Raw genomic sequence first — 24,169 nt, forward strand, 5'->3', positions numbered from 1 at the left:
TCATATATCACATCACCCTTTTTCTGAAAGCTGGAGTTATGTTACAGCGGGTAACCAGCTGCTTCGATTTAATCTAATAAAGAAAGTCAATTCAATCTCCTGAGCCTAACATTTCTATGACTTTTTGTAATAACTGCAGTATGATTCGTTGGGATCAGCAAAACTAGTAAGTGCTAATGAGGCTTCACTGCTGCTGAACCACCACATTGTTCATTCCTTGACTTGTCTTCTGGTGGGGCTGCTTCCCTCCTATCAGCTCATTTTGAATTATTTTGTACAGGTTAAACAAGCAGTCGTGCATCTTTTGGAGAATGGGGAGAAAAAAGTCTGATTGATTAGTACCACTGTATTTCCATTCCAAAAAGCAGCTGGAAGCAGGACTCGAGTGGGCATATGGGTCTATAGGCATGAACATCTCAGATACGTCTGTGTTGAACTGTACTTCTTTTCTTTCTTGTTTTTCACACACTTGGAGTCAGGAATATATAGTTATTATATTTAGTATATTTAACACCTGTCAGAGTAAGTATGTGCAGTTCCTGAAGTTTTTTAGAAAGCTATTTTCAAGTCGTTAAGTAGCAAATAGGATGATATGCACAGTGCTGTTTTAGCTTTTACTATGCTACACTTTTCTCCCACTATCCAGGTCAGTATGCATTTTTCCCTAGCTAGATATTTTAAAATGTGCTATAAATAATCATCTTTGATTGATTCACTGTACTACTGGGGTCTCCTAAAAAGTACTGCATGCATTTTGAAATTTCTTTGCTTCTTTTCCAGTCAAGTGATTGCTAATACCCTATATCACCCTTTAGCATTCTTTTCTGACTTTGACAGCTAGACAGGACATAGTTGTACTTATCATTCTCCAATTTCCAATTGATATGTTTAAACCAGGTGCAGGGAATTCTCAAAAAAATCCTGCTTGGAGTTCTGAATTTCTAATTGACCTTAACTCCCAGGTCTTTTACTAACTTTTTCTATAATATGCTTGCCCTGCTTCAGAGCTCAGTTGTCAACATCTGCTTGTACAGACATCTATCTTAACATCATTTCCTCAGATGCTTTTGAAACACATTGTGATCTTACCTTGTAATGCAAACGGCCTCTTGAAGAAAATAGCATAATCCTGACCTTGTCTCAGAAATCCTCTCCCTATTGTATTTCAGAACATCATTTAATATATCCATCCTGACTACTGGAATATATTCTGGATACCAGGAATATTGTTAAAGAACCTCCTTAAATTCTGTATCCTCAGAGAGCAGATCAATGCGAATGTTTTATGCTAGAGGCAAGGTTTGCAGGAAAGTTATAGATTTTATTAGACTAACAGATATACATAGAAAAAAAAATGTTTTATGTTGGCATTTCTTATTGCTTGAAAAAAGTGTTAAATTCTTCATACCAAGCCTTTTTTTCCCACCTCAACTTTCCCTTTCAGCAAGCTCTTTAAAGCTACTTCTTTTATCAAAGGAAACATGCTTCTAGGTAGACAAGAAGAAATTTCAAAAAGGACTTTTCTTGTGTCACTTAGTCCCCCAAAGAGACAGAGAAACTATCATCAGCCTACCTTGTCTCCAGCAAAGTATTAGAAGTGATAAGCAGCTGGACTTTCCTATCGGGCTGTTACAGAACTTTGCTATTGAGCTTCAGGAAAAATCTCGACAATGACGTCTTTGCACTAGTTTTTCCCAGTACTTCAACTGGAAAAGCAAATGCTATAATTCCATCTGGCTTTACAATAAAATACTAGGAGTCAACTGATAATTAAATTTACCTAGTTTTTTATCTGAGAATAACTCTTTTCTTTTTAAGATGCTAGTGTCTGTCAAACTGTATCATCTAGAAGGCTGAACTTTTCACAGCCAATTTGTCATGCACTTGCCAGTTATTTCATGCTGACAGGAAAAACATTTCCACAATCAAACTGCTATCATTGTTTCTTCTCTTCATGTATGATTTACTGAGATGATGGTAATGCCTGCAGCTGCCAATAGGCCTACTGCAGACCGAAAATCCATTTAAAATAGGCAGTAAGCCAACTCCTAAACACAATTCCAGAAAATCCCTGGGAAGTGTTCTAATATTGCTTTAGGCCTAACTATATGGCAGGTATCTCCACAATCTCACTGTTTTCTCAGCAATGTCTTTTTTAAGAAACTACAGTTTGGGTGGAGCCATAGAATGGCTCCATTCCCCAAACCATTGCTCTACACTCACAACCTCCTTCCTGTGGCTGCCCCATCATCCCTCTTGGCCGCAATCTCACAAGCAGAGTGTAAGCCAGCAAAAGTGGTGGGGAAAGCTCTCATCCTGTTAGCAAACGAGACACATAACCACGGACGTAGTTATATGCGGTGCTTTTATTTCAGCGCTGGGAAACCAGAGGTTCGCACCCAAAGCTGGCTTCGACCACTGATTCGAACTTCGCTACATTTATACAATTTGGTTGCATACATATTCATTAGGGTTACAATGTATGTATTGCATATTCATCAGATTACACAACTATTTCACAATATCAGTTGCAACACCTTGGAACTACTCTAAGCATGCGCAGTGTCCTCTGGTGGTCGTTCAGGAGGTCTTCAGGATGAAGTAAGGAGTCTTCTTCACCCGTGTACTTTTCACCTTTTGTCACCGCACGTATGCACTATTCCTATATTCATTGTGAAATCATGTAAAATTCTTGGATTTCTTAGATGTGCATCCTCAGCACATCCTATCCTTTCAAGATAAGGTAAGGACTAACTGAGAACTAACTTTCAGTTCTCTATTCTCAAACTAAGATAAGAACTTGTATACAATCTGTGAAACTTCAAGATAAGGTGAGAATCTTGGATACAGTTTACAAAAACAAAATACAGCTCCCGAGATTAGTTACAACTATAACAACCCCAGTCACTGTCCTATAGTGGCTTCTCCACCAGCCAAATCATCCAGAGGGCAGCATTTATTATGTTTTTTTCTTATCTCTCTGTGGGCTTAGGTGCTAGACATGCATGGATGGGCAGTGCATTTCCCAGTCCCGGGAGACTGGTGGGGAGGTATTCCCAAAGGGAATTGTGTCTGGGAATCTGACAGCGATGCTGAATGAGGGGGAGGAAAGAGAGGCTATACAAAGTGTGGTGTAGCTCCTGTCAACCAGGGACAGGAAAGAGAGAGGACCGACCACATTTTGTAGGCAGGGATGCTCACCCTGCTCTCAGGCAGCGACCCTGAGGCAGGACCAGGCACGGTTACCTGAGTGATGGACTCCCCTTACCTAGAGCTGCTTTCCCTGCAGTGCTGGTTCTGGGCAGTGCTAACACACAGGAGCAATGCTGTGAGTGCAGCTCTTTCCTGAAAGTAGTGTTAGCGTTAAGGAGGAATAAAAGCACTGGTGCAAAAAGCTGCATTCCAAAGACATGCTCGCCAGCAGTTAGGAATAGTGACATAGATGTTCAGCAACACTAACCCGTTAGTTTTCCTAGCTCAGGTGGAAGTTCCAGCCTCTAAACTGTGTTGGAAATTCTCAACTTTAATAGAGCACATCTAGAGAGAAGTTGGAAAAGCTGAGTGAGCATTGTCTAAAAAAATCTTTACGGTTTAGAAATTTTTGGTGATTCTCATCTCTGGTGTGGTTCTGAAAAAAGCTGAAATACCAAGGAAAAACATAAGGTCTGTATGATCTGTGGATTCTTTTCCTTAATGTAATTTGTGATATTTATACTGACAAAATGTGTGCTGGTTTGAGTGAAAATGGGTTAAATTTCTTCGTGCAGTTAGAAACATTTCTTTTTCATAGCTAGCATGCTCATTATTTGGACTTAGTTTGAGAACAAGAGATAACACCCCAGCACAGAGCTAATGTTTTTAATTGCTCTGGTCTGACAACCAATGACTTTCTGAGCACTCTTCCCACAGGTGTGGGGCTTCAAGAAAGGGGCACATGTATGGAGCAGAGCTTGACAGACATCCAGACTGATCAATGAGAGTATTCCATCCCATTAGAGTCATGCTTATTATTTAAGGCAAGTGGGGCCTTCTGGTCTCTCTCTCGCCGGGGGAGTTTTGGTACAGAATGTTTAGTTCAGCTTTTTGCCATTTTAGAGAGGCCTCTGAGCATTTCTGCCTTTTTCCTTTTTCCCTCTTTTTGGGACTGGGGTGTGGCTTCCTGGGACTGGCTGCTCAGCGTGTTCGTGAGGAATTGCCTTGAGTATCTTTTATTTCTATTTTTATATATATATATATATATATATTTACTAGTAGTGTATTAGTATTAGTATATTAGTATTCTGTTATTTTATTAAACTGTGTTTACCTCAATCTAAGTTTCTCGCTTCCCTTTCAAATTTATCCCCTATTCATGGGAGAGGGGGAAAGGAGAGCAGGTGACTGAGCAGGTACCGTGGTTATATTGCTGTCTTGGGGTAAACCACAACAATATGATATGAAATGCCATGAACAAGATTGATTGGTATGACTTAATTTCATTAGCTAAGACAAAACCATAGTTTTGGAGGAAGGAACTGAGACAGATCGGTAGGCTAATCTATGTTGTCCTGATGGCTCTGATGTTGCCTCCTGGATATCTCTTGTGGCTCAGTAGAGAGATTTGCAGTTTAAAATTGAGATTATAATAATTACTTGGACACCTTTTAAAACCAGTTGGAGCAGTGTGAGTAAGAACAGAAGAACAATGGCTAAATCAGGATAGCTCAAGCACCCAGAGCTGTGAGATGGATGCCATTTTTGAGGCCCCACATTGAGCCATTTTCTAAAGGTGTTAACCTTCTCTCGGAATGGCATTGTAGCAGGTAAGAGCCAGGGCATGTTCGAAAGACATTATGTGCTGCCAGAAACTACTGTTTCCTCTTGCCTTCAGTTCTGCTTACAAGACCACAGTATGAAAAACAGTTGAGCCAGAAATAGAACTGTCCTATGGGCAAAATTCAGCCTCTATGGCAACAGTTAGACCACTCTCAGATCAATTTGGCATTCAACTAAATATTCCATTTATTTTATCAGAGTTTTGCTTTAATTATAACCAGCTTACATGTACTTAAACTTTACTGCCTTTTTACAAGGTGGGAAAAAATAATTCATTTTAGTACAGACACTAAGCTGAGCTGCCCTAAGCTAAAAGAGGCCCTGAACAGTAACAGAGAAAGGCCTTGGTGCCAACAGATTGAAAACCAGTTATAACTATCTACATGGACACTACATACTGCATTCATGTTTTTCTTTTCATTAAAAGCATTATAATGGAGAAACCTCATTTCAACCACTTCCATCTTCCTTTTGCAGAAACAGAGAATAATCCCTATTTTTTTTTCTCAATGTCTGAAAAAAGTATGCCAGAAATTTCAAAGGCCTATGTTGTATCACAATCTTTAAGAAAAAGATTGTTCAATTACTTAATATCAAAACAAAAACTTACCCCACACTGCCATGAAAACAGCAAAAAAGACAGTAGCTCCATTGTCAAAAAGGTGAGTTACCTGAGGGATATATTAATAGTGTGATCAGTTCATGATAATAAGGCTTTATTTTCTCTTTTCACCTAATAAAATTAGTGTGATCACGAGTGCAGCTGGCCTGACAATTCTGAGGATCCTTCCCTTGACATGTGATACGCACCTGTCAATTGCCAGGACTATTTGCCAGTATAGACTGGGACTTAGCCCTGCCAACACTGGGTGTGAGCTCCATTTCAGACCCAAAGCATTCATTCATTTTATGGAGCCACGTACAAAGGGTGGATCATAAGATAAAGGTTGATGCCAAGGACAGTGTAGCACATGTATCTAGGACACAACCTCTGGGACTGCTGAATCTCTAAGTGCAAATTGCATTCAAGTGTTTTACAGCCCAAACTAAGTCTTGGTAAAAGACAATGAATGTTAATATTGGCTGAACTTGAACTGTCCTTTCAAGATTTTACCTACCCAAGCTCACTAAAGACAAATGCAAAAGGTATAATCAATGCTTTTATCAGGAAAACATTTCTACTTGCATAGTTTAAGACATACCTTGGCATAAACGCAGCTGTCTGACAACCTCATGAAGGGACAGTATTTGTCGCATATAGGACACATTATGATATCTGTAGCTTGGCAGACTTCTTTACTGGAAAAACAGAAAATATAAAAATGACCAGTCTGGTGCACAACAAACATTCTTAAAATGAATTTATAAGTTTCACTAATATTCAGTTACTTATTGAACAATACTGGTTCTGTAACTGAACTCAAGATGTTCATAATGCCATGTATACAATTAGTATTTGTTGACTGTCTAAGATATCAGAGTTACAGACATAACTGCAGAGAGGGCCGGCCTAGTAGTATCTCTTCATGATTTCTAGCTTCCTCCTGAGTCAGAAGTGACCTTTTGTAGGAGGAGGGTGAGGATGATTGCGATGAAGTTAGACCCAATACTGGGTGTTTTGTGAGAAGCAGGCACAATCTTCTCCTGAGTTCAACAGTTCAAAATGAAACAATTAACAATTCATATGAAGACCTCTTATATTATTCATACTAACCCACAGCTGTAATTTCCCTTTTAAAAGTGCCCACATTACCTGACTTGGCAGTGGTTCAAAGTAGTGACTCCATACAAAAAGACAAACAGTCCAATGAAGGCAGCTGGGAAGAGCATCCCTGTGTACCAGCCTAACCAGGCAAAGTACAGCCCAATTTTCTCGCCAAAGTACCGTCTGTTTTAAAATATAACACAACACAGTTACCTGCTAATTAGAATAAATCTGATTAATCTTGCATGTTAATAGAAAATAAATATTTCTATCATATATGAAGAGTAAATTAGGGAGTAGTGTCAGAATTTCCTGAAGGAAAAGTCGGCAACTAGGCTTTTAAATCACGCTGCTTCATGAATTAACTTAAAAATGAATTTAAAAATTCACTAACCAGTTTACAATGAGATGATGGGAGACCTCAAGAAGGAAACACACTGAGTTCATTTTAAAAAGCTAGTTATATGTATTTGTGAAATAGATGGCTTTTTTGCCTTTTGGCTGTATAACTGTACTTCCCAAATACTTGCATTGAAATGAGTGTCAACCCTAAAACTGGTGTAACAGTAAAAACTATTTGAAAACAAATTATTTCTGGGAAGCTAATTAACCAAGGGTTATTCTTCAAGCTGGTTTATATTCATTTTAGTATTTCTTTTCTTAGCTCAGTTCCTGGAAAACTAGTCTTATGATTCTACCACAGGTGGAACATAAAGTGCAAGTGAGGTCAAACAAATATCTTTATGTACCATCTTGCACTGATTTGACGAAAGCAGTCTGAATTAATCCTAAATTGTTAGCTATATTTCTTAAAAACTGATAGTAAAGTGGCCAGGAAGCTCCTATTTGCTACATATTCATTAACATTTTTCCTCCTCCCAAACACAAGCAAACCTTTATTTATGTGTTAAAGAATACGTCAAGCACACAAAAAAATGTGCTGAACTCATCAGCATAGGAGCAGACTCATGCATTGTCCTGTGTTTGATGGTCTTGTGCACAGTAGGCTGATGATCAGATTAGAATGCTTTACAAATCAATATGCAATTATCATGATTACAATGAAGGTTTTAGAAGATTATTTGCAAGATTAAAGAATGAGCCAAGATGATATTCTTGCACTTCAGAGACTTTGCAGACAACTTAAACTTGCATATCAACTGAATTTGAGAATAGCTGCTGATGAAAACCCACTTTTATGCTAATGTGCAACTTCTGATCTGTCCAGAGACAAAGAATGCAGTAAGGCAGCACTGCTGGTTCCTTTATGCTAGCAGAAAATATCTTTGGACAAACTTTCACAGTGAGGAGGAAAAGACCTATGATGCCTTCTAGGACTGGAGACAGCGGAGAAGAGAAAGAAATACTTGGTCTGGAATGGACAAAATCATCAGTTTTCAAATGGATATAAAAAAATTCCAGTGTGAGCAATATCTGTCTGGGCTCAGCTCATGCACTGCTGAATGATACTGACCCACACTGATTAATATCTTTTGAGCTTACTGGCTCTATATGAGAAGCCAAATATTGTCATGTTGTTTTTATTCTTCTGTCATTCAACAGAGACTCAAATTTACAGACAAAAGAGTTGCAGTGAGCTAACAATAATAGACTCAGTTCTGACAAGGGCAGCAGGTCTGGTTGTAAAAAGACACACTGGAAACTGCTTTTTGAGCCCTGACTTTAGAGTAGCAGTGAACGATTTGACCTAATTATTTTCCTGATACCCAGGATATCAAACTGTGCCTGCTCCCCTGAAAAGGCAAGCTCACATTTTGAGCTTACTTCCACTGGATATTTATGACCTATTTTTCTCCATGTACCTGGTTCAAAGTACTGAAGTAAACCTGACATCAAGATTAATTCTTTTATTTCATCTCCTACATTCAAGGATTAGTGCTTCCTTGTTCCACCCCTATAGCCAACAAACATTAATGACAAACTTCATCTCCTGTCCCGTTGAGCCTTTCCATCTAACAGCGTAAATTAGAATAGTCTTTTTAAATCTAGAGATCGAACATCTTCATCCTATGTGAAGACCTAAGCAAGGTTCAGTGTATGCATAAAGAAGAATGGACATGATAGGAAGCAACCCAATTCTCTGCAGTGTATGGAAAAGACATCTAAGGCTATTTATGAGCCTGGTTTCAAAAATAAGTGTAGGATGTTGACATAACTTTGGTACATATTGGTTTAGATACAGACAAACGGCCTTGATATTTCACTGTTTCCCTTTGCTTGACAGCTTGTAATCCACAGGCTGTACTACTGTAATTTGCATCAGGATCAAGTTAATATTTCATTTCTTCTGGTCCTGTAGTTAGCATATTTTATCTCTAGGTCTCTGCTCAGATACCACTAGGTTGAGTGCTAAAGAAACAAACTATGGCAGTAACAAAGTGTTTGGAGTCCTTCCTAAGTGCCATATTCAGAGCAGTTCCACATTTACTCCAATCCATAACTGGGTTAGCCTGAACCATCATGACCATTAGGAAATGAAGATGGTTTAGAGATACCTTTGCCACTTTTTCCCTTTGAGTTGCACCAAATATGAAGAACGAGATCTTTGTTTCAACTCTGTCACTATCTATAGGACAGAAATTTCATATAGCTCTCCACAGCAATGGCAGTTCTCCTACCTGCCTGTTGGCACTTCAGCCAGAACTCAGTATTGTACATGAAGAATTTCAGGGATTTTTTTTCTAGGGTGAATCACTGTGCATTATTAATAACTAAATTTCACCTGTTATCACTCTGCTCATTGAAGGCCTCTTTGAAATTTTCCAGCATTGATAACATTTGCATTTTTGTTAACTTTGCTAACTTAGTACCATCCAATTTTTTCAGATTATTAATAAGAACAGAAAAAATGTTTTGTGTCTTTGATGGTTCTCCCCCAGAAATTCTTCTCTGCAACTAACCTAAAAAGCAGAGATTTAAAAGATACCCAAGCATCTACTATTAGTAGAATAATCTATCTCTCCTATCCTCATATATGCTATACCATTAGAATAACAATAATTTCAGCTTCTCAGTTTTATGCTAGCGTGTATACTAACTCTCCATTATAATCTACCTTAATGGTGAATTGTCTCTTACCTCATTCCAATAGTAGAACTACCACTGGCTAACTGGGACAAGATTCCAATCTCAGTGTTTATGAATAAGACACAGTTTTGAAAAGTATTCAGCTAGCAAAGACTGATTCCAGACCCATAAAATGTGATACTGGATGCTTTTGTGTTTAATGACCTTCATTATGTAATCTTTTGCTTTCAGGATGCCTAGTAGGAAGTCATGGAGATAGAATATTGACAGGTTTGAACTCAAGCCAAGAACCTATCTATCTTCATTAATCCTTTTGTAGGTCAGAATGAAATCCTATACAGAAGTTTTTACATCACAGAAAAAAGTTGTGAGGGACCTAGAGATTTCCAACAGGCATTTTGGACACATGAAGCTCTTGTGATGTCAGGAGCAACCTGGTGGGAAGGAAGGCTTGATAAGAGATTGAAAGGGAGTTGTCAGCTTGCAACAAGTAATTTAATGTAAACGTGGAGTGAAACGCAAATTACTCAGGGATTATTTTCACTTTTGGGTTCATTTAAGCAGCTTTACAATCACCTTATAAGTATAGTTTTCTCCTTCCCTTTTTGTTATGTAAATAATGTGCACGAACATCAGCAGGAGTGATTAGTGCACAGCCTAGAGGGAAGCAGAAATGCACACAAGTGCATTTGGTCATGCAAAGGCTCCAGGAATTCCTTTCAAATATTTCCATTGATTTACATGGTCCCTGAATATATGAATATAGTAAGTCCTCCCTCTTTCCAATCGCTGTGAATTCTAAGGATCTCAAATTATTCTTGCAAACTAACTATGGATACTAAATTTCAACATAAGTGTAACTGAAGTCACAGTACCACATCTGTTGATTAATGAGTGCCTTTTGCAACTGTGCCAATTCTGCACCTTCATACTATCACGTTTCAAAGCCGAGTGAAAGTAGAATCATGCAATTCCCCTCAAATGACTTTTTCTCATTTTTTTCTAGTGACTAGTATCTCCATAACAGCCAGCTGTTGAGATTAAATCACACCTGGGAGGTACCAAACTGACAGCACTGGAGATGTAAGGCATCATTTTAACATCTAAGGAAAAAATAAAATAGCACCCAAATATGTACAATTTAACTTACCGTTGTGGCAACTTGTCTTTAAGGTGGAAATATTATATGTATTAGTGAGATAATTACATTATCCACATATAATTTACTCCTTAGCCTTTCTAAAGTATATAGTAAAGAGGAAAGTCAGCTAGCAGCAATAAGTTCTGGACAGATATCTGTGGAAGAATTAACATCCATCTACTCCTTTTGTACAGATGGCAACACTACTCCCTTCAAGCACACCCCACATAGCTGTTGGTATGGGAAAAAAAAAATAAAGTTGTTCCTGCTGCAGAACTGGTACTAAAAAACCTTCTATTTAAAGCATGCACACTGAGATACTTCTGAGTGAAATGAACAACAGGTCTTGCTGGTGTTGTCAGCTCTTCAGAGAAAAATCTCCGGCTCACTAGACACGTGAGCTGCTGAGAGTGGCAGCAGACAGGAAATATTTGGCAGGAGCTAAGGAAATGCGAAGGATCTAGCATCTGTGAAGTGAGAAGAAAAAGGCATTCCCTCCCCTGTCCCTTCATCCCTCCTTCAGTGAATTCATCACAGACATGAGTGCACTCCAGGCAGCAAACGGCTGGGCTGCGCTGCGGCTTTGAGCCCTGCGGAGCTGGATGGGTACCAGGGCTCTTGCTGCTGTGAATCCCCAGGGAGCCCCACATCCCCACTGCCCCTCTCCTCTTTGGGTAAACACCTACTCTGAACCACCACAGGACACTCGTGATCTCAGCTAGGGGGTAATTGTATTTCTTCTTTTGTAAAATAGCTGTGGCAAAATCCGTGGATGTCACTGTCTGGTGAAAAGCTGAAGCATCATACAAAATCTTAAACATCCAACCCAGGCTGCTCAAGAAGGCTGCTACCAAGGTCCAAAACAATGCTGTGTCTAACCTTGCTCATTCTGTTACCATTTATTCTCATACTTAAAAAACCTTTGAGATGCTCGATTGTTCATATTCATAAACCAAATTAAAGCAGACCCCAGATACTGGCTCAGCAGCACTTCCACAAACAAGGAATGTTGATGAACAACAGTAGCCTTGAGCATCATAGACAAATGATTAAAAAACATTATAGAGAGAAATTGTTTATACTGTGACATTAATATCTTATTGTATGCTGGGAAACTGAAAATAAAACACTTCAGTATAACTATTGGCTACTCTGCAAATTAGCTATTTCCATAGTGTAATTTCACAAAAATTCCATATTTCTGTCCAGGCCAGTGTATTTTAAAAGAAATAAGCAACTTTAAATTATGAGGTACAAATAGATTTCTTTGTTTTCAAAAGCATTTTAAAAATTACATGACTCAGTAATTTTTTTTTTTTTTTATTGTATTCCTCTGTGAACTTTTTCTCCATGGAAATTGAACACCTCCTGTTTTATGAAATGGATGGGTTTTTATATGGCCTTAACCAATGACACTATCTGTCTCCAGGGCCACCCTCTACAAACCTTTCATCTGGAAACAATTTTGAGAATCAATAAAAGCAAAGGTTTCTATCAGTTACAGGACTTCTAAAAGGGGAAATTAATATGCTGGGCCAATTGCACGGTCTGTATGACTCTTCCTAATGGCCAATGTATTGATATTTCAGTGATCAAAGTACATCTTAGAGACTTTATTAATAGGCCCTTGTACATTCATATCTCTCTCTTCAAGTAGAAAAAGGCCATTAATGCCTAATAATAGTTCTGCCAACATGATCAGTAAAGACTCTGGCATAAAAATGCATAAAAATATGTAATCCTCTATTAACACAAGCAAGTCTATTTTAAAACATTATTTAAAAGGGGTATAAGAATTTGGAGTCACATCTTAGATTTCTCAGTGTTTCTTCTGTGCAGGCTGCTTCCCAGAAGAATATAGATCCAGCCTGTGGTGATGTAGCTAGGCTGAGTTTAAGGGAGGTGGTACAGGAGAGGCTTCCACCCATTTACCACTAGTGTAGCTGAACACAGTAACATATTCAGTGACTGTATACTCTGCTCCTTGCCATTTGTAAGCATCACTAAACTTCATCCAGGACTCCTTCTGTGGCTCCTTTTTGGAAAAAAAGAAGATGATCTAGTTGATGAGAGCCTGTTTTTCACCAAAGCCATGCTTTGAAGGGGAAGAACTCCATAGGTGAATAGACATGCAACCAAGTCTACCTAGCCTCCACAGATTTCTCTCTTCCTTTTTTTCTCTCTTAAATATTCTGCAAACCCTTCAGAACTTAGAAGTTATAGTGTCAAGAAGCTCCAGAAGGAAACTTCATTCACTTTCAGTTCCTCCTACAAGCTCCTCTGTAGATACTTCTTTGAATGTAGTGGCAACATGAATATAATGGATGAATTTTTAAAACCCACAAGATTTAACAGAGCTTTTCATGGTTTTGTCAGAAGAGAGATAACCTATGCTCAAAGCATCTATAATGTGACACACTAAAAGCAGGAAAGTCTTACCTTACAAGATCCAGTGGTTGGTATTTATACCACACTCCCCAGGAAGCCCAGCACTCATAGAGCAAGTGTCTGTGGTTTTCTGCCCCGTGGGTTTTTATTGAATTCTTGCTTCTGTAACTACCCTAAAATACAAATATGGACATTAATGAACAACAGCTGCAAAAAGGAATACCTAAGAAATCTCTCTTACTAGTGGTATGGATAAGACAATTTATGCAAACTTCATATTTGTGCTACAAAAGCTAAATATGATATTAAAAGGACAATTTCCTCTGATTTCAGCAAGATTTGAAATTATTCTTCCTAAGGAACTTATGACAAATGGTGTTCAAGGTTATAAACTGGACAATCTCAAAGATAAAACCACAGCATGCTATTTTTCTGCTCTGAAAACATACTGATTTAACAAACACAAATACTTTTTACAGAGCAGATCCAGAACAACTCTCCTTACCCATATATTTTTTTCAGGAAAAAAAAAATCATTAAATAGGTGGGATGTCAGAGGCAGACACAGAATGCAAAAGAGAGAGTAGTAACATAAATAAGACTAAGAATAAATGAGTACACAAGTAAGAATTCATTTTGTGGGAAATGTCTGTACAAAAAGAAAAAGAAAAAACAAAAACTAAGAAAATTACCTCATGAAGAGGAAATGCAGCTTCATAGGAGCCATTACTGAGCAATCGATTCAGACCTAAAAATCAAAAGTATCCAATTATTTACCAATAGGAGCAGAAAAACTTCTAAGTAAAAAGCAAAACATGTTTTCATAATAAGCTGGCTAAATCAAGTTTGAAGCCCATTGAGAGTAAGAAGTACATGCAGCAAAACTAATCTTTTATAGATTTTGATGAACTAGGATATAATACAAGGAAAGACTTGCTCAAATATTAATCATAACCTATCATTTATTATGCTGGAGGTTTAAAAATTCATTTGCCAAATCCATCTTTAGCCTAACTTCAGTGAAATCAGGGACCTCACACCAGGATTGAAGTTTGGCCCCATAAATTCTGGTCTAAGAAAGCTACTTAGATGAAAGGCTGTATTTCTTGGGAGCTGAAAACTTCAGCGAAGATCTTTATAATGGAAGCTCTTAATTTTCACATTATAACAATGTTGTAAAATATGTTTAGTTTATTCCTTATGAAAGCTGCTGGACTAATAGATAGAACAGAAACAAGACAGGCTGCAGTAGTACAAGACCCAAAAATAAATATACTTGAACCTCAACCAAAAGGACATAAAAAAGTAATCATACACCCATTCAGTCAGGCCTTGTCCCTCTTTAATATAACCTCAAGAGAAATAATGAATGATTGCTTAAACATGGGCACTTTTCACTTGGAAAGTCACCAAAATAGGATTGAACAACTCTCAGGAAATGCAAACCTAAATACTGGTACTAACAGTCTGAACAGACTGAAGGCATTTGAACCCTGTTGACCAAGAGGCAGAGTCCTGATTCCTTTCCTAATTCACAGGGGAATGATAGCAGCAAGAAAGCAACAATGAGAAGAATTAATTCAACATAAGTAATACTTCCAGTGCATTAGTATCTGCTTGGTGGAGTATGCTTTCTTACAAAGTCCCTGTCAGAAAAGCAAAACCTGTACAGCCAGGCCAGGCTTTGCTCTGCCCAGTGATCAATGCAAAGTTGTGTTCATGGTAGGTACGACACAAGTAGATATGTGAGGGAGCTTGAGATCTTGAGGCAGGCAGAGACTGCAGGTGTGTGTGTGTGTGTTAGATGCAATGGCTGTATACACCACATGAATTCTTCCCTTCTCTAGTCACTGCCATTGCTCAGAGCTATTGCTGCCCCCATCCCAGGAGCCGAGGAAGGAACAAGTGAAGTTCTGAGATGTTTCTCTACCTCTTGAGGAAGGATGTGATTTAAAAAAGAGAGAAATTAAACAGGCTGCAGAGTTTTATGGGAATTGCCTGTCCTTTTGTGAAGACCCAGTCTCTATGCGGTACACAAGTGCATGAGGGCTGTTTCACAAGACAGAAGAGGGCCACTGTTTTGTAATCCAGCCATCCTCTGTCAGTGCCTGCTCTCCTGAATCTGCACATGTGCTGCTCTAAAGGTCCACTCCACCCACTGTTTGAAAGTGGTGGCACAGTTATACATGGCATCCTTTGCACTGAGGATGCCACTGAGATACAGAACCTTCCATCTCCATTAGGGATCAACAGGTATCCAGGGAGAAGCCTCACAGGCTGAGATGTGCAGTAGCACAAGTTCTGCCATCCTTCCAAGTATGTTTTTATGCAGCATTAAAAGCTTTTCTGCACGAGTCTGTCTGCTTCTCCAGGGTCTTTCATCTGTACATATTTCTTGCTTAAGTCAGTCTTTTTCCTTGCAGAGGTGATAAATCCCATGTGGTGACATATGTGCCTGTGAAAGCAACCTGATATTACAAGGAAATGATTAGGTCTTCCAGGCAGTGCCCCTATAACAGTGGTGGGTCAGATATGCAAACAGCTCAGAACTAAGGTGATTAAAAAGGAGCTTAGAAGGCCTTTTATTTTTTTTTTTTTATTTTTTTTTTTTTGTGGGACTTAGCACTCATGTTTAAAAGCACATTGCTCCGCACTTACCAATTTTGTTTTTCCCTTCTTCGTATTTCACTCTTTGTAAGATATGGTGTACAATTCTGCTTCTTGTAGCATTATTGAAGAAAGTATCTTTGTTGTGTATGATGAAGCTATGTAAAAACAAACAAAGGGCATCTCAGGAATATATAGTAGCACATTTTAAGCAAATATTGAGTTCCATTACTTCCTATAGTGCACTAAAAATCTACAGTATGTGAGCAAGTGCAAGAAAGATTAAAGGACACCAGATTAAGTGAGATGATTCACTGGATTAGATGATGTCAGTAACAGTATTCATTCCCTTACAAAGAATTACATGGAGAAGGCTGGAGAAAGATGAAAGCTCTTTAAGCATTCATAATGATAAGTATAATTTTTAGATAATTCCCTGAAAGCTGCAAAATACTTGCACAAGAATTTGCAAAAGTGTAAGATTTGTAAGTGCACCTGTAGAAATTCACATTTTATTTCTGTTCCAGGCTTCTTTATTACACTTTACCATCAAGAGTCAAGTGGAAATATCTACTTAGTAAACTACTCTTACTGAAAGTCAAATACTATGTTAGAAATAGAAAATATTATATACTCCTATGTTTGGGCCTGGAAGCTGAAATAGTGTAGAAAATTAACTTTCAGAAGCTAGTTATGGAGTTATGTATGAATGCAGGTTCAATAGTTTAGACAGGATTGTGATAATTTCAGGAAATTTAAAAAGTCACAAATGATATTGTATTGATTAGATTGGCTGCCATAATATATTTTATATAGATTTCTTAATCCCCAAACACATACTCAAGGAAAACAAGATATTTTAGCATATCATCATTATCACTGGAAAAATGCAAACAATGTAAGTGTTTAGAAATACTGTTTCAACTTGTCAATTAAATATTTCTAAAGAATTCTTACAGTTGCTTCAGATGTGTAGGGCTGCAAGACAGACTATGAAAGTCATTTAGACACCTGAATAAGCAGCTAAGTAGATGGAGTTTCTGATTAAGCAGTCCTGTGCATATATTGAGGAAATTAAGTATTTTTAAAAATATGGTCCTTAGTAACTGGCTGCATACAAAGTTTCATATTTTTTAAAACACTTTGGATAGGAAGTAAAATTGTTTTTCTCCTTTATGTTGATGAGTAGCTAGGGAATTGAATAAACTGATAAATAAAATGGTAAAATCATAGAGATGTCCTAGAGAGACCAGCCTGTAGGACTGCACACTAGACAGATCTGACTTCAACAGAGATTATTTTAATGGAGAGCTTGGCACGGATTTATGTCACCTTCTCTTCTGCACAACATGGGATATACTGCTCAGTTTTCCCCTCAGGTAGTTTTACCCAAATCAAAACCCCTTTTTTTGAGAATGAATCATTACCCATGGGAAATCATACATGGCTTTGCACTTCCACAGTCATTTGGAAAACGAGACAAGGAGTCCAACTTCTGGACTTTGGGGACTCTATATACTCCCTCTTTATCATCAAAATTCTCTGCTGAACTTTCCATACAAGAAAATTTATAAGTTCCTTACATTAGGCTTCAAAGGTAGATAGTAAAAAAAATTCCCAAAGCAAAGGTATAAAAACCAAGTTGCTCCAAGAGCACCATAATTAATGAAACCTGCTTTTCTAGAGGTTACTATCTCATGACTCCTTTCCCATTCCATTCCAGATCCCCACAGGTCATTTCTGTGCCCACAGTTTACTTAGTACAGTACTTCTGGCTTCCTCCCACATCCCGACTATTCCCAAAGTCCTACACATGCCCCACAGTGCCTACTGAATGTAGTTCGATTGATGTATATTGGCTGACCATCATGTGTGTGCTGATTTACCAATGAGCTGCTGTCAAACAGCATATACAATTGGTGTGCACTGGCCACTGCCTTTTCTGTAGAGTCACAACTTGGGGCCACTATTCCATTTCAAGGTGCTGATACTCACAAAGTAAATACTACAGTGCTTGTCTTTTAGACAGCTACACCTGTACCAAATTTAGTTGAAAATAATCAGTATGTAAAGTAATAAGTAGCAGAAGGATTTTGACAAAAAGGAAATATCGTCATCAAATAGGTCTTAATGCTTGAGGAAATTAGATTTAAAAAAACAGCCTAAACTCTGAAGGAGATAGAACAGCATTATTTCCAGCTGAAGCTGGAGCTCTGTTTAGGCCATTTAAGTGGCAACAGAAACAAACTGAAAGATGCTAGTAAACCAGAAATGAACAGCTAGCAGTTTTCCCACTTTGTTTCATTTTTTTTTAATGTCTTGACTTTCTAAGATCTCACATCCCAGATAGCATTGAATGAACTGTGGAGATAACTTATAACTTATTAAATCAAAACAGTACAGTAATTTTCACTCTAACTTAGCTATAAGTTATTGTAGGATTAAATTGAGAACCGAATTACCTCATCTGGAAAACTAGAAACATTGATCCAGGTAACACCCATAGTGTTAATCTACCCTCCTTGTGATATAAGGTTATTTTGCCCATATGTTATCATGACTATGTCATACTGCAACTACAAGTAGTTATTTCAACAATCTTTCTAGACAAGAAGGTTAATATTTTTTTTTTCCTGCATTTAGTCACTTCCATTTTCATAAGTCAAATAAAAAAAGGCAAAAATCAAACATTATGCAATCTTAAATAAGAAATAAGAACTACTTGTTTAAACACTTTAGTCATTTGCATTCATTTGTAAACTTAGCCATTGCGGTTTTATAGCTTTTGATCTCACATGGCTGAGAAGGAACAACCAGATATGCCTGTGAAGCAGATGTCAACACCTCAGTATAGTAACTGCAATGAATAACTTTACTTATTCTAGAGCTAGCTGAAGCAGTCCTAAAACATGTGTGAGTATAAGAGCTGCAGAGGTTCTCTCCTGCCTGTCCTTGTGCCAGTAAAATGCATTTGAGGGCACGAGAGAAACAGGAGAGGGAGAACTCACCATGACTAGAGTAGGCCAAGAACATGTCCTTCAGTGTTTTCCAACATTATTCATGGAGCCATGGATGCAGAAGAGCTGCTAGAGTTCACCAAAGGTGAAAAAGAAGTGCCAAAATGAGTCCTCTTGATGTCCTGGACTGTCCCTAACAATATAATTGTTTGGGATAGGATTCCATGTGGTAAATGTTGAGAATAAACCTCACTCATTTTTTAATATAAGAATCCCAGTGTTTAAAAAATTCTTTTTAAAAATCTCAAATACTAAAATAATTTATGTGAAATGTCTGTGGAGTAGCCCCAGAAACAGCAGGATCACCATAACCAAGGGGGCAGGAAGCTCTGCCAGAGGAAACAAAAATAGGCAGACATGAATGGGAGGCACTGATAGGTTAAGAGTATCTCAAGTAGTTGTAACTATGTGTTAAAACATCCCAGTTAGAGGTTGACATAAATAAGAACAATGCCAGGGAGGTTTCAATTTATCTCAAAAGCACAAGAGTTGCTCTTGTCAGGTAAGAATCAAGCAGTTTGGTGTAGGACTTATCCCTTTCTATCATCATCCTTCTCTCCCATGCTTTGTGGGCATTTCTTCCTACAAAATTTTTGTGCTCCAGGTTGTCTTCTTTCTGAATGTAGATGGTAAATCCATATCCACAGAATAGCCATCAAGGCTATTTCATGGTCTACAGCAGGGATGTCCAACTTATTTTCACCGGGGGCCACATCAGCCTCACGGTTGTCATCAAAGGGCCAAATATAATTTTAGGACTGTATAAATGTAACTACTCCTACAGGAGGAGAGGAGAAAGAGGAGAAAGAGGAGAAAGAGGAGAAAGAGGAGAAAGAGGAGAAAGACTTTATCAGTCTATGAAGAACCTCACTCTTCAAATTTTAGTTCGTAGGGCCAGTGCTGAAGACATTTCCAAACTAAGTGTAGACAAACATTCATCAGGTGTTACTGAGCTATAAACTGCATAAGGCAGAGGCTTTCCAGAGAGTTTTTTAACCCTTGTTGCTTCCAGATGGGACAGTTTCCTCAGCTGTTCTGTTTCTGCTGCCCTTCTTAGAATTTCAATATGCACAAGGGTTTGAATATTCATAAGAGCAATACAGCTTGTTTTCAGGCTCCATAAGAGCTTAGGCTTTACTCAGGACACAGCTCATCGAAGGTTTTGATCACTTTGTCACCTCATTTGTAAGATCGAAAAATAAGTAAGGATTAATAGACTATTATTCTTATTACCGGTGAAGTTAATGTACAGGTACATAACCAAGCCAGTGATTTGTTCCACAATAGCTATAACTATTAGCCTGGTCCTGTAAGTCTTATTTGTGTGAGCTGTCCTCACTGCAAAGAAAAATCTCAAATGAAGATAATGAGAACACTTCTGGTGGGAAAGGTTCTGGAGTTGATCCTTAATTAAAGTCCGTTTTTAAAATGTCATTGTGGAAACACTGCTCTTACATTCATACTGTATGTGACACAAAGAGTCAGTGAAGGTTAATTGCTTTGAAATTATATTTGTAGCTTTCTTAATTAGACTCTGAACTGGAGTTTTCAAGCTATCTTCCCATGGATAACAAAGCACAGCAAAGCTATAATAACTGTCATCTCAAGAAGGCCCTCAAATTAATGTGAATTCAGCCAAGAACAAACTGCCAAAGAATTACTGTTCATACGTTCTCTTTTGGTAATTTTGCAGGTTGTAAAATCCCTTTTGGGGTAACTTTAGCTCTTGAATGTTTGTCTAGCACCCATTTAAAAAAAAAAAAAAGGTTTTACTTTTCAACTTATTTTGGAGAAGCAAAAGCCAGGAAAAGGCTGTTTTCTGTTGCACTGATAAGATACACAAGCTGAAAGCTGAACACCCATGGTCTGGTTACAAAGTGAGGATGAGTATATGCATGTACCAATATGCATCTTTGCTCCATAGGATCCACAGACACTGAAACACTTGATGTCTGATATTCACCATACCAAAAGGTACGTTCCAACCAAATGCCTGGAAGTAGTACAAACTAAAAGCACAGATGTCCAAAGTAGTAATCACTGTATAGGAAGTGTATTCTTTAGTACAGGAAAAATGCCCAACCCTTTGCACTCCCAGGTAAACCACTGGTGGTAGCTACCTGTTGGCCAAGGCAATAGCAGTTTTTTACCTAATTTAACGTCAGAGGAAGAAAATAATCAGCTGTAGTAGCAACAAGAAGATGAGCTTGCAGTATTCCAGTGAGAATATTACCACACATCCCAATAGTTTGTTTGAAAATGGGTATATTATTATCACTTTCTGTTTATTTTCATTTTGCCTGACTTTTAAGGCTGCAGCTGACTTTTTGTTTATCTAAAATAAAATGTCTGTTAACAGTTATCATGGTTTTTACGTCATGTGCCTAAAGCAGGATCGCTTTGGGATGAAGAAAGTATTAGTGGTTTTGTCTGTTCAGATTTCACACATTACAGCATCAAAACTGCTCAAGTAAAACAGAGAGTTGTGGAAGTGCTGAATCTCTCTCCTCCACCTTCCTCTGCCCTTCCCCTCAAACCACCCTGCCACCCAAATAACTTCTCAATTTAAGTTGGTTCGCTCAGGAATATTCATCCAAGACAGAGTGAGCTTTATGTATTTTCCAGGGATGCCCTGTTTCATTCAGTTTCCCAGGCAATTAAAACTTCCAGAATCAGAGAGGATTTAAAAAATGGGGAGTTTCCAAGTTTGGTTGCACAAAGATTCGTTTAAGAGCAGGAATCTTACAGAACTGTGATCCCCTGCTTATAAAAAGCCATTTGCAAATGTTTAGTTATTATGCTGTAGATGTATATAAATACAAGAATGACCATCCTCGTTCAAAATGAGCAGGCATCTGTGCAACCCTGTGCCTTGTCTCCAGTGGTAGCAGCTCCCTGACCCATGCATGATTTTGAGGTGAAGCAGCTCAGGGGGACATGGGCACAGGTTGTCTTGGTAGGGATGGGATTTATTAGGGCCAATCTGAGCATCAGAGAAAACTTAAAATGTAGCTCCACACAGAGAGACACATACCTCAGAAATTTGACAAAGATATAGGACGAGATCCTCATGTACCACAAGGAGACATAGTACAAATGAGAATAACTCCACTAACCTCTGGTATGTAGGGCTGTTTTTATTTAAGTAATACAGATACTGTCCTAGTCCTCTTAATTGTGTAAACTTTTAATCTAATTTTCACTGAAGTAATAAACATTAATATTTAAGTGGTTTATTTAATTATATATTAGATTAATATTGAGGAGAGGAGAGGAGAGGAGAGGAGAGGAGAGGAGAGGAGAGGAGAGGAGAGGAGAGGAGAGGAGAGGAGAGGAGAGGAGAGGAGAGGAGAGGAGAGGGGGAAGGGAAGGGAAGGGAAGGGAAGGGAAGGGAAGGGAAGGGAAGGGAAGGGAAGGGAAGGGAAGGAAAGGAAAGGAAAGGAAAGGAAAGGAAAGGAAAGGAAAGGAAAGGAAAGGAAAGGAAAGGAAAGGAAAGGAAAGGAAAATAGCTCCTGATATAAAGTTTGAAAGCAGCGGTTAGCATTTTCCTAGCTAGTATGCAGCTATCTAAGAAATTACAGTTAATGACTACTGTTACCATTCCCAACTGACTAGCAGCTCACTACATAACTAAGACGTAGCAGAAAAATAACTAATTACCATTATGTCTGATAGAAAACATTTTTCACGTACTGTGAACTGTGCATTCTTGTAACTGGCAATTTTCAGAAGAAATGCTTTAGCATAAATAAAGCCCTTCCCAAGCTGTGGCTGCAGAAGAGAGATACTACTTAAAAGTCTATCTTGAAAAAACATAATTTTGTATTCCACACAATTCCAAAAAAATGCTTGCCTCAGCCAGGCAGAGCTTCTGTCCTCCAAAAGGAGATTTCCTATTACTTATGAAATAAGATTAATTTTGATCTTCTCTTATACTGACAATTTCGTGATCTAACGTATAAGGTATGCCATAATCCCTTTGAAAGGAAACCTGAAGCCATGCTGAAAAAGCTATAGGCATATCTTACAAATGTGATTCTTGAGTTTTCTTTTTTGCCTGTTCTGAGGGAAGGGCAGATGGTTAGCTGTGCCTTTTAAAACCAACTTAGTTTTTTTCTGAAAGCTAGCCTTTCTCCACATCTGGCCTTTTCATCTAAATAAGAAAGAAAGAAAGAAAGAAAGAAAGAAAGAAAGAAAGAAAGAAAGAAAGAAAGAAAGAAAGAAAGAAAGAAAGAAAGAAAGAAAGAAAGAAAGAGAATCAATATGATCTGCTGAAATTGCACATACTCATTGTATATAGATATTTCAAAAATATTAATTCCTATTGAAAAAAGGTCTGATCAGGCTTTGTTCGTTTTGGTCTTAACTATTTTACTTCCTATACTATGTATTGCAAGTGTTGTCAGTCATCTGTCTTTCCATGCTTTTAAAAGCATGTACAAACATAATCTGTATCAGCCTGGAGACCTGAATGCGTAAACTGTGGCTAGATCAAGAAAGATAAACTGCCTGATCTTTGATGAGGTGAAAAAGGCCTGAGGCTATGAAGAAAGGAAGAAATAAGGAATTCCAGACCCAAATGGCAATATTTCAGTATTTGGACATGGATAAGCTTCTGTGAATTTTTAAGAAATAATGTTTTAGAAAATTAAAAAGACATAAAACCAAGAAAGAAGGAAGAATTTCATAACCTCCAGCTATGGTATGTAGCAAAACCCACAGTGAGAAGATAAAGATCTTATCTGAAAGCTTGATACATGGAGGTTTATAATTCCAAGTTGGTTGTATTTGTGAATGATTTACTACATGGTCATTAAGCACTTGTTCAGCACATCTTAGATAAATATTGACATATAACAACACAGAAATCCTAGACATGTTCAGTTGCAAAAATACGTAGCTTGCTCTCCAGAAATGTACAATAGTCAGAAAAGATCTCCATACTGTAATTAAAAGAGTGATTATATGTTTTAGGCTATTTCTTAAAGAACAGTTTAATGTGCTTCCCACTCATCTCTTCATCTCACTTAGGATTCCATATTTGCAAGAAAATTTTATCTTTTTTTACTCTGAACTTGAACCTCAAAATACGTACATAAGATCTGACAAAAAGCAGCCACTAGTGACGTTTCGTAGCTACCACCTTTAGCACAGTGCACAAGAACTGAAAACCTTGCATTTATTCTCCATTCTTGGAGGACTTCAAGAACTCAAGGTGTTACAAACATTTTCCTTCCTCAAAAAATGGCCCTATAATGGATGAAAAGTCAAACAAAACTGAGGTTGACCAGCTGAGTATCGATGTGGTACTGGGACCCTCCCTGTCCTGTGCATGTTCTGTCTGAATCAATTTTGGCACAACTGTGTTTTGGAAGGCGATTCAGAGTCACATCTAAAAGCCAAAGAGTAGGGAAGAGACTGTCACTGTTACTCTAGTTACAGGATAAT

At 38.0% G+C, this 24,169-nt stretch overlaps 1 protein-coding gene across 1 annotated transcript in view; it reads right to left on the minus strand.

Moving 5' to 3' along the window:
- The window catches only part of ANO4 (anoctamin 4), a gene marked incomplete at both ends in the record, with an annotated part of 120,691 nt that overhangs the window by 36,232 nt on the left and 60,290 nt on the right, over nucleotides 1–24,169 (minus strand). The window contains 6 exons of the mRNA XM_080363691.1: nucleotides 5,426–5,486; nucleotides 6,018–6,114; nucleotides 6,569–6,703; nucleotides 13,149–13,270; nucleotides 13,790–13,845; nucleotides 15,756–15,862. Coding sequence (XP_080219817.1) covers nucleotides 5,426–5,486; nucleotides 6,018–6,114; nucleotides 6,569–6,703; nucleotides 13,149–13,270; nucleotides 13,790–13,845; nucleotides 15,756–15,862 — 578 coding nt within the window. The remainder of the gene's footprint in view (nucleotides 1–5,425; nucleotides 5,487–6,017; nucleotides 6,115–6,568; nucleotides 6,704–13,148; nucleotides 13,271–13,789; nucleotides 13,846–15,755; nucleotides 15,863–24,169) is intronic.

The sequence above is a fragment of the Nesoenas mayeri genome, assembly GCF_963082525.1.
Source record: "Nesoenas mayeri genome assembly, chromosome: 1".
NCBI lineage: Eukaryota > Metazoa > Chordata > Aves > Columbiformes > Columbidae > Nesoenas > Nesoenas mayeri.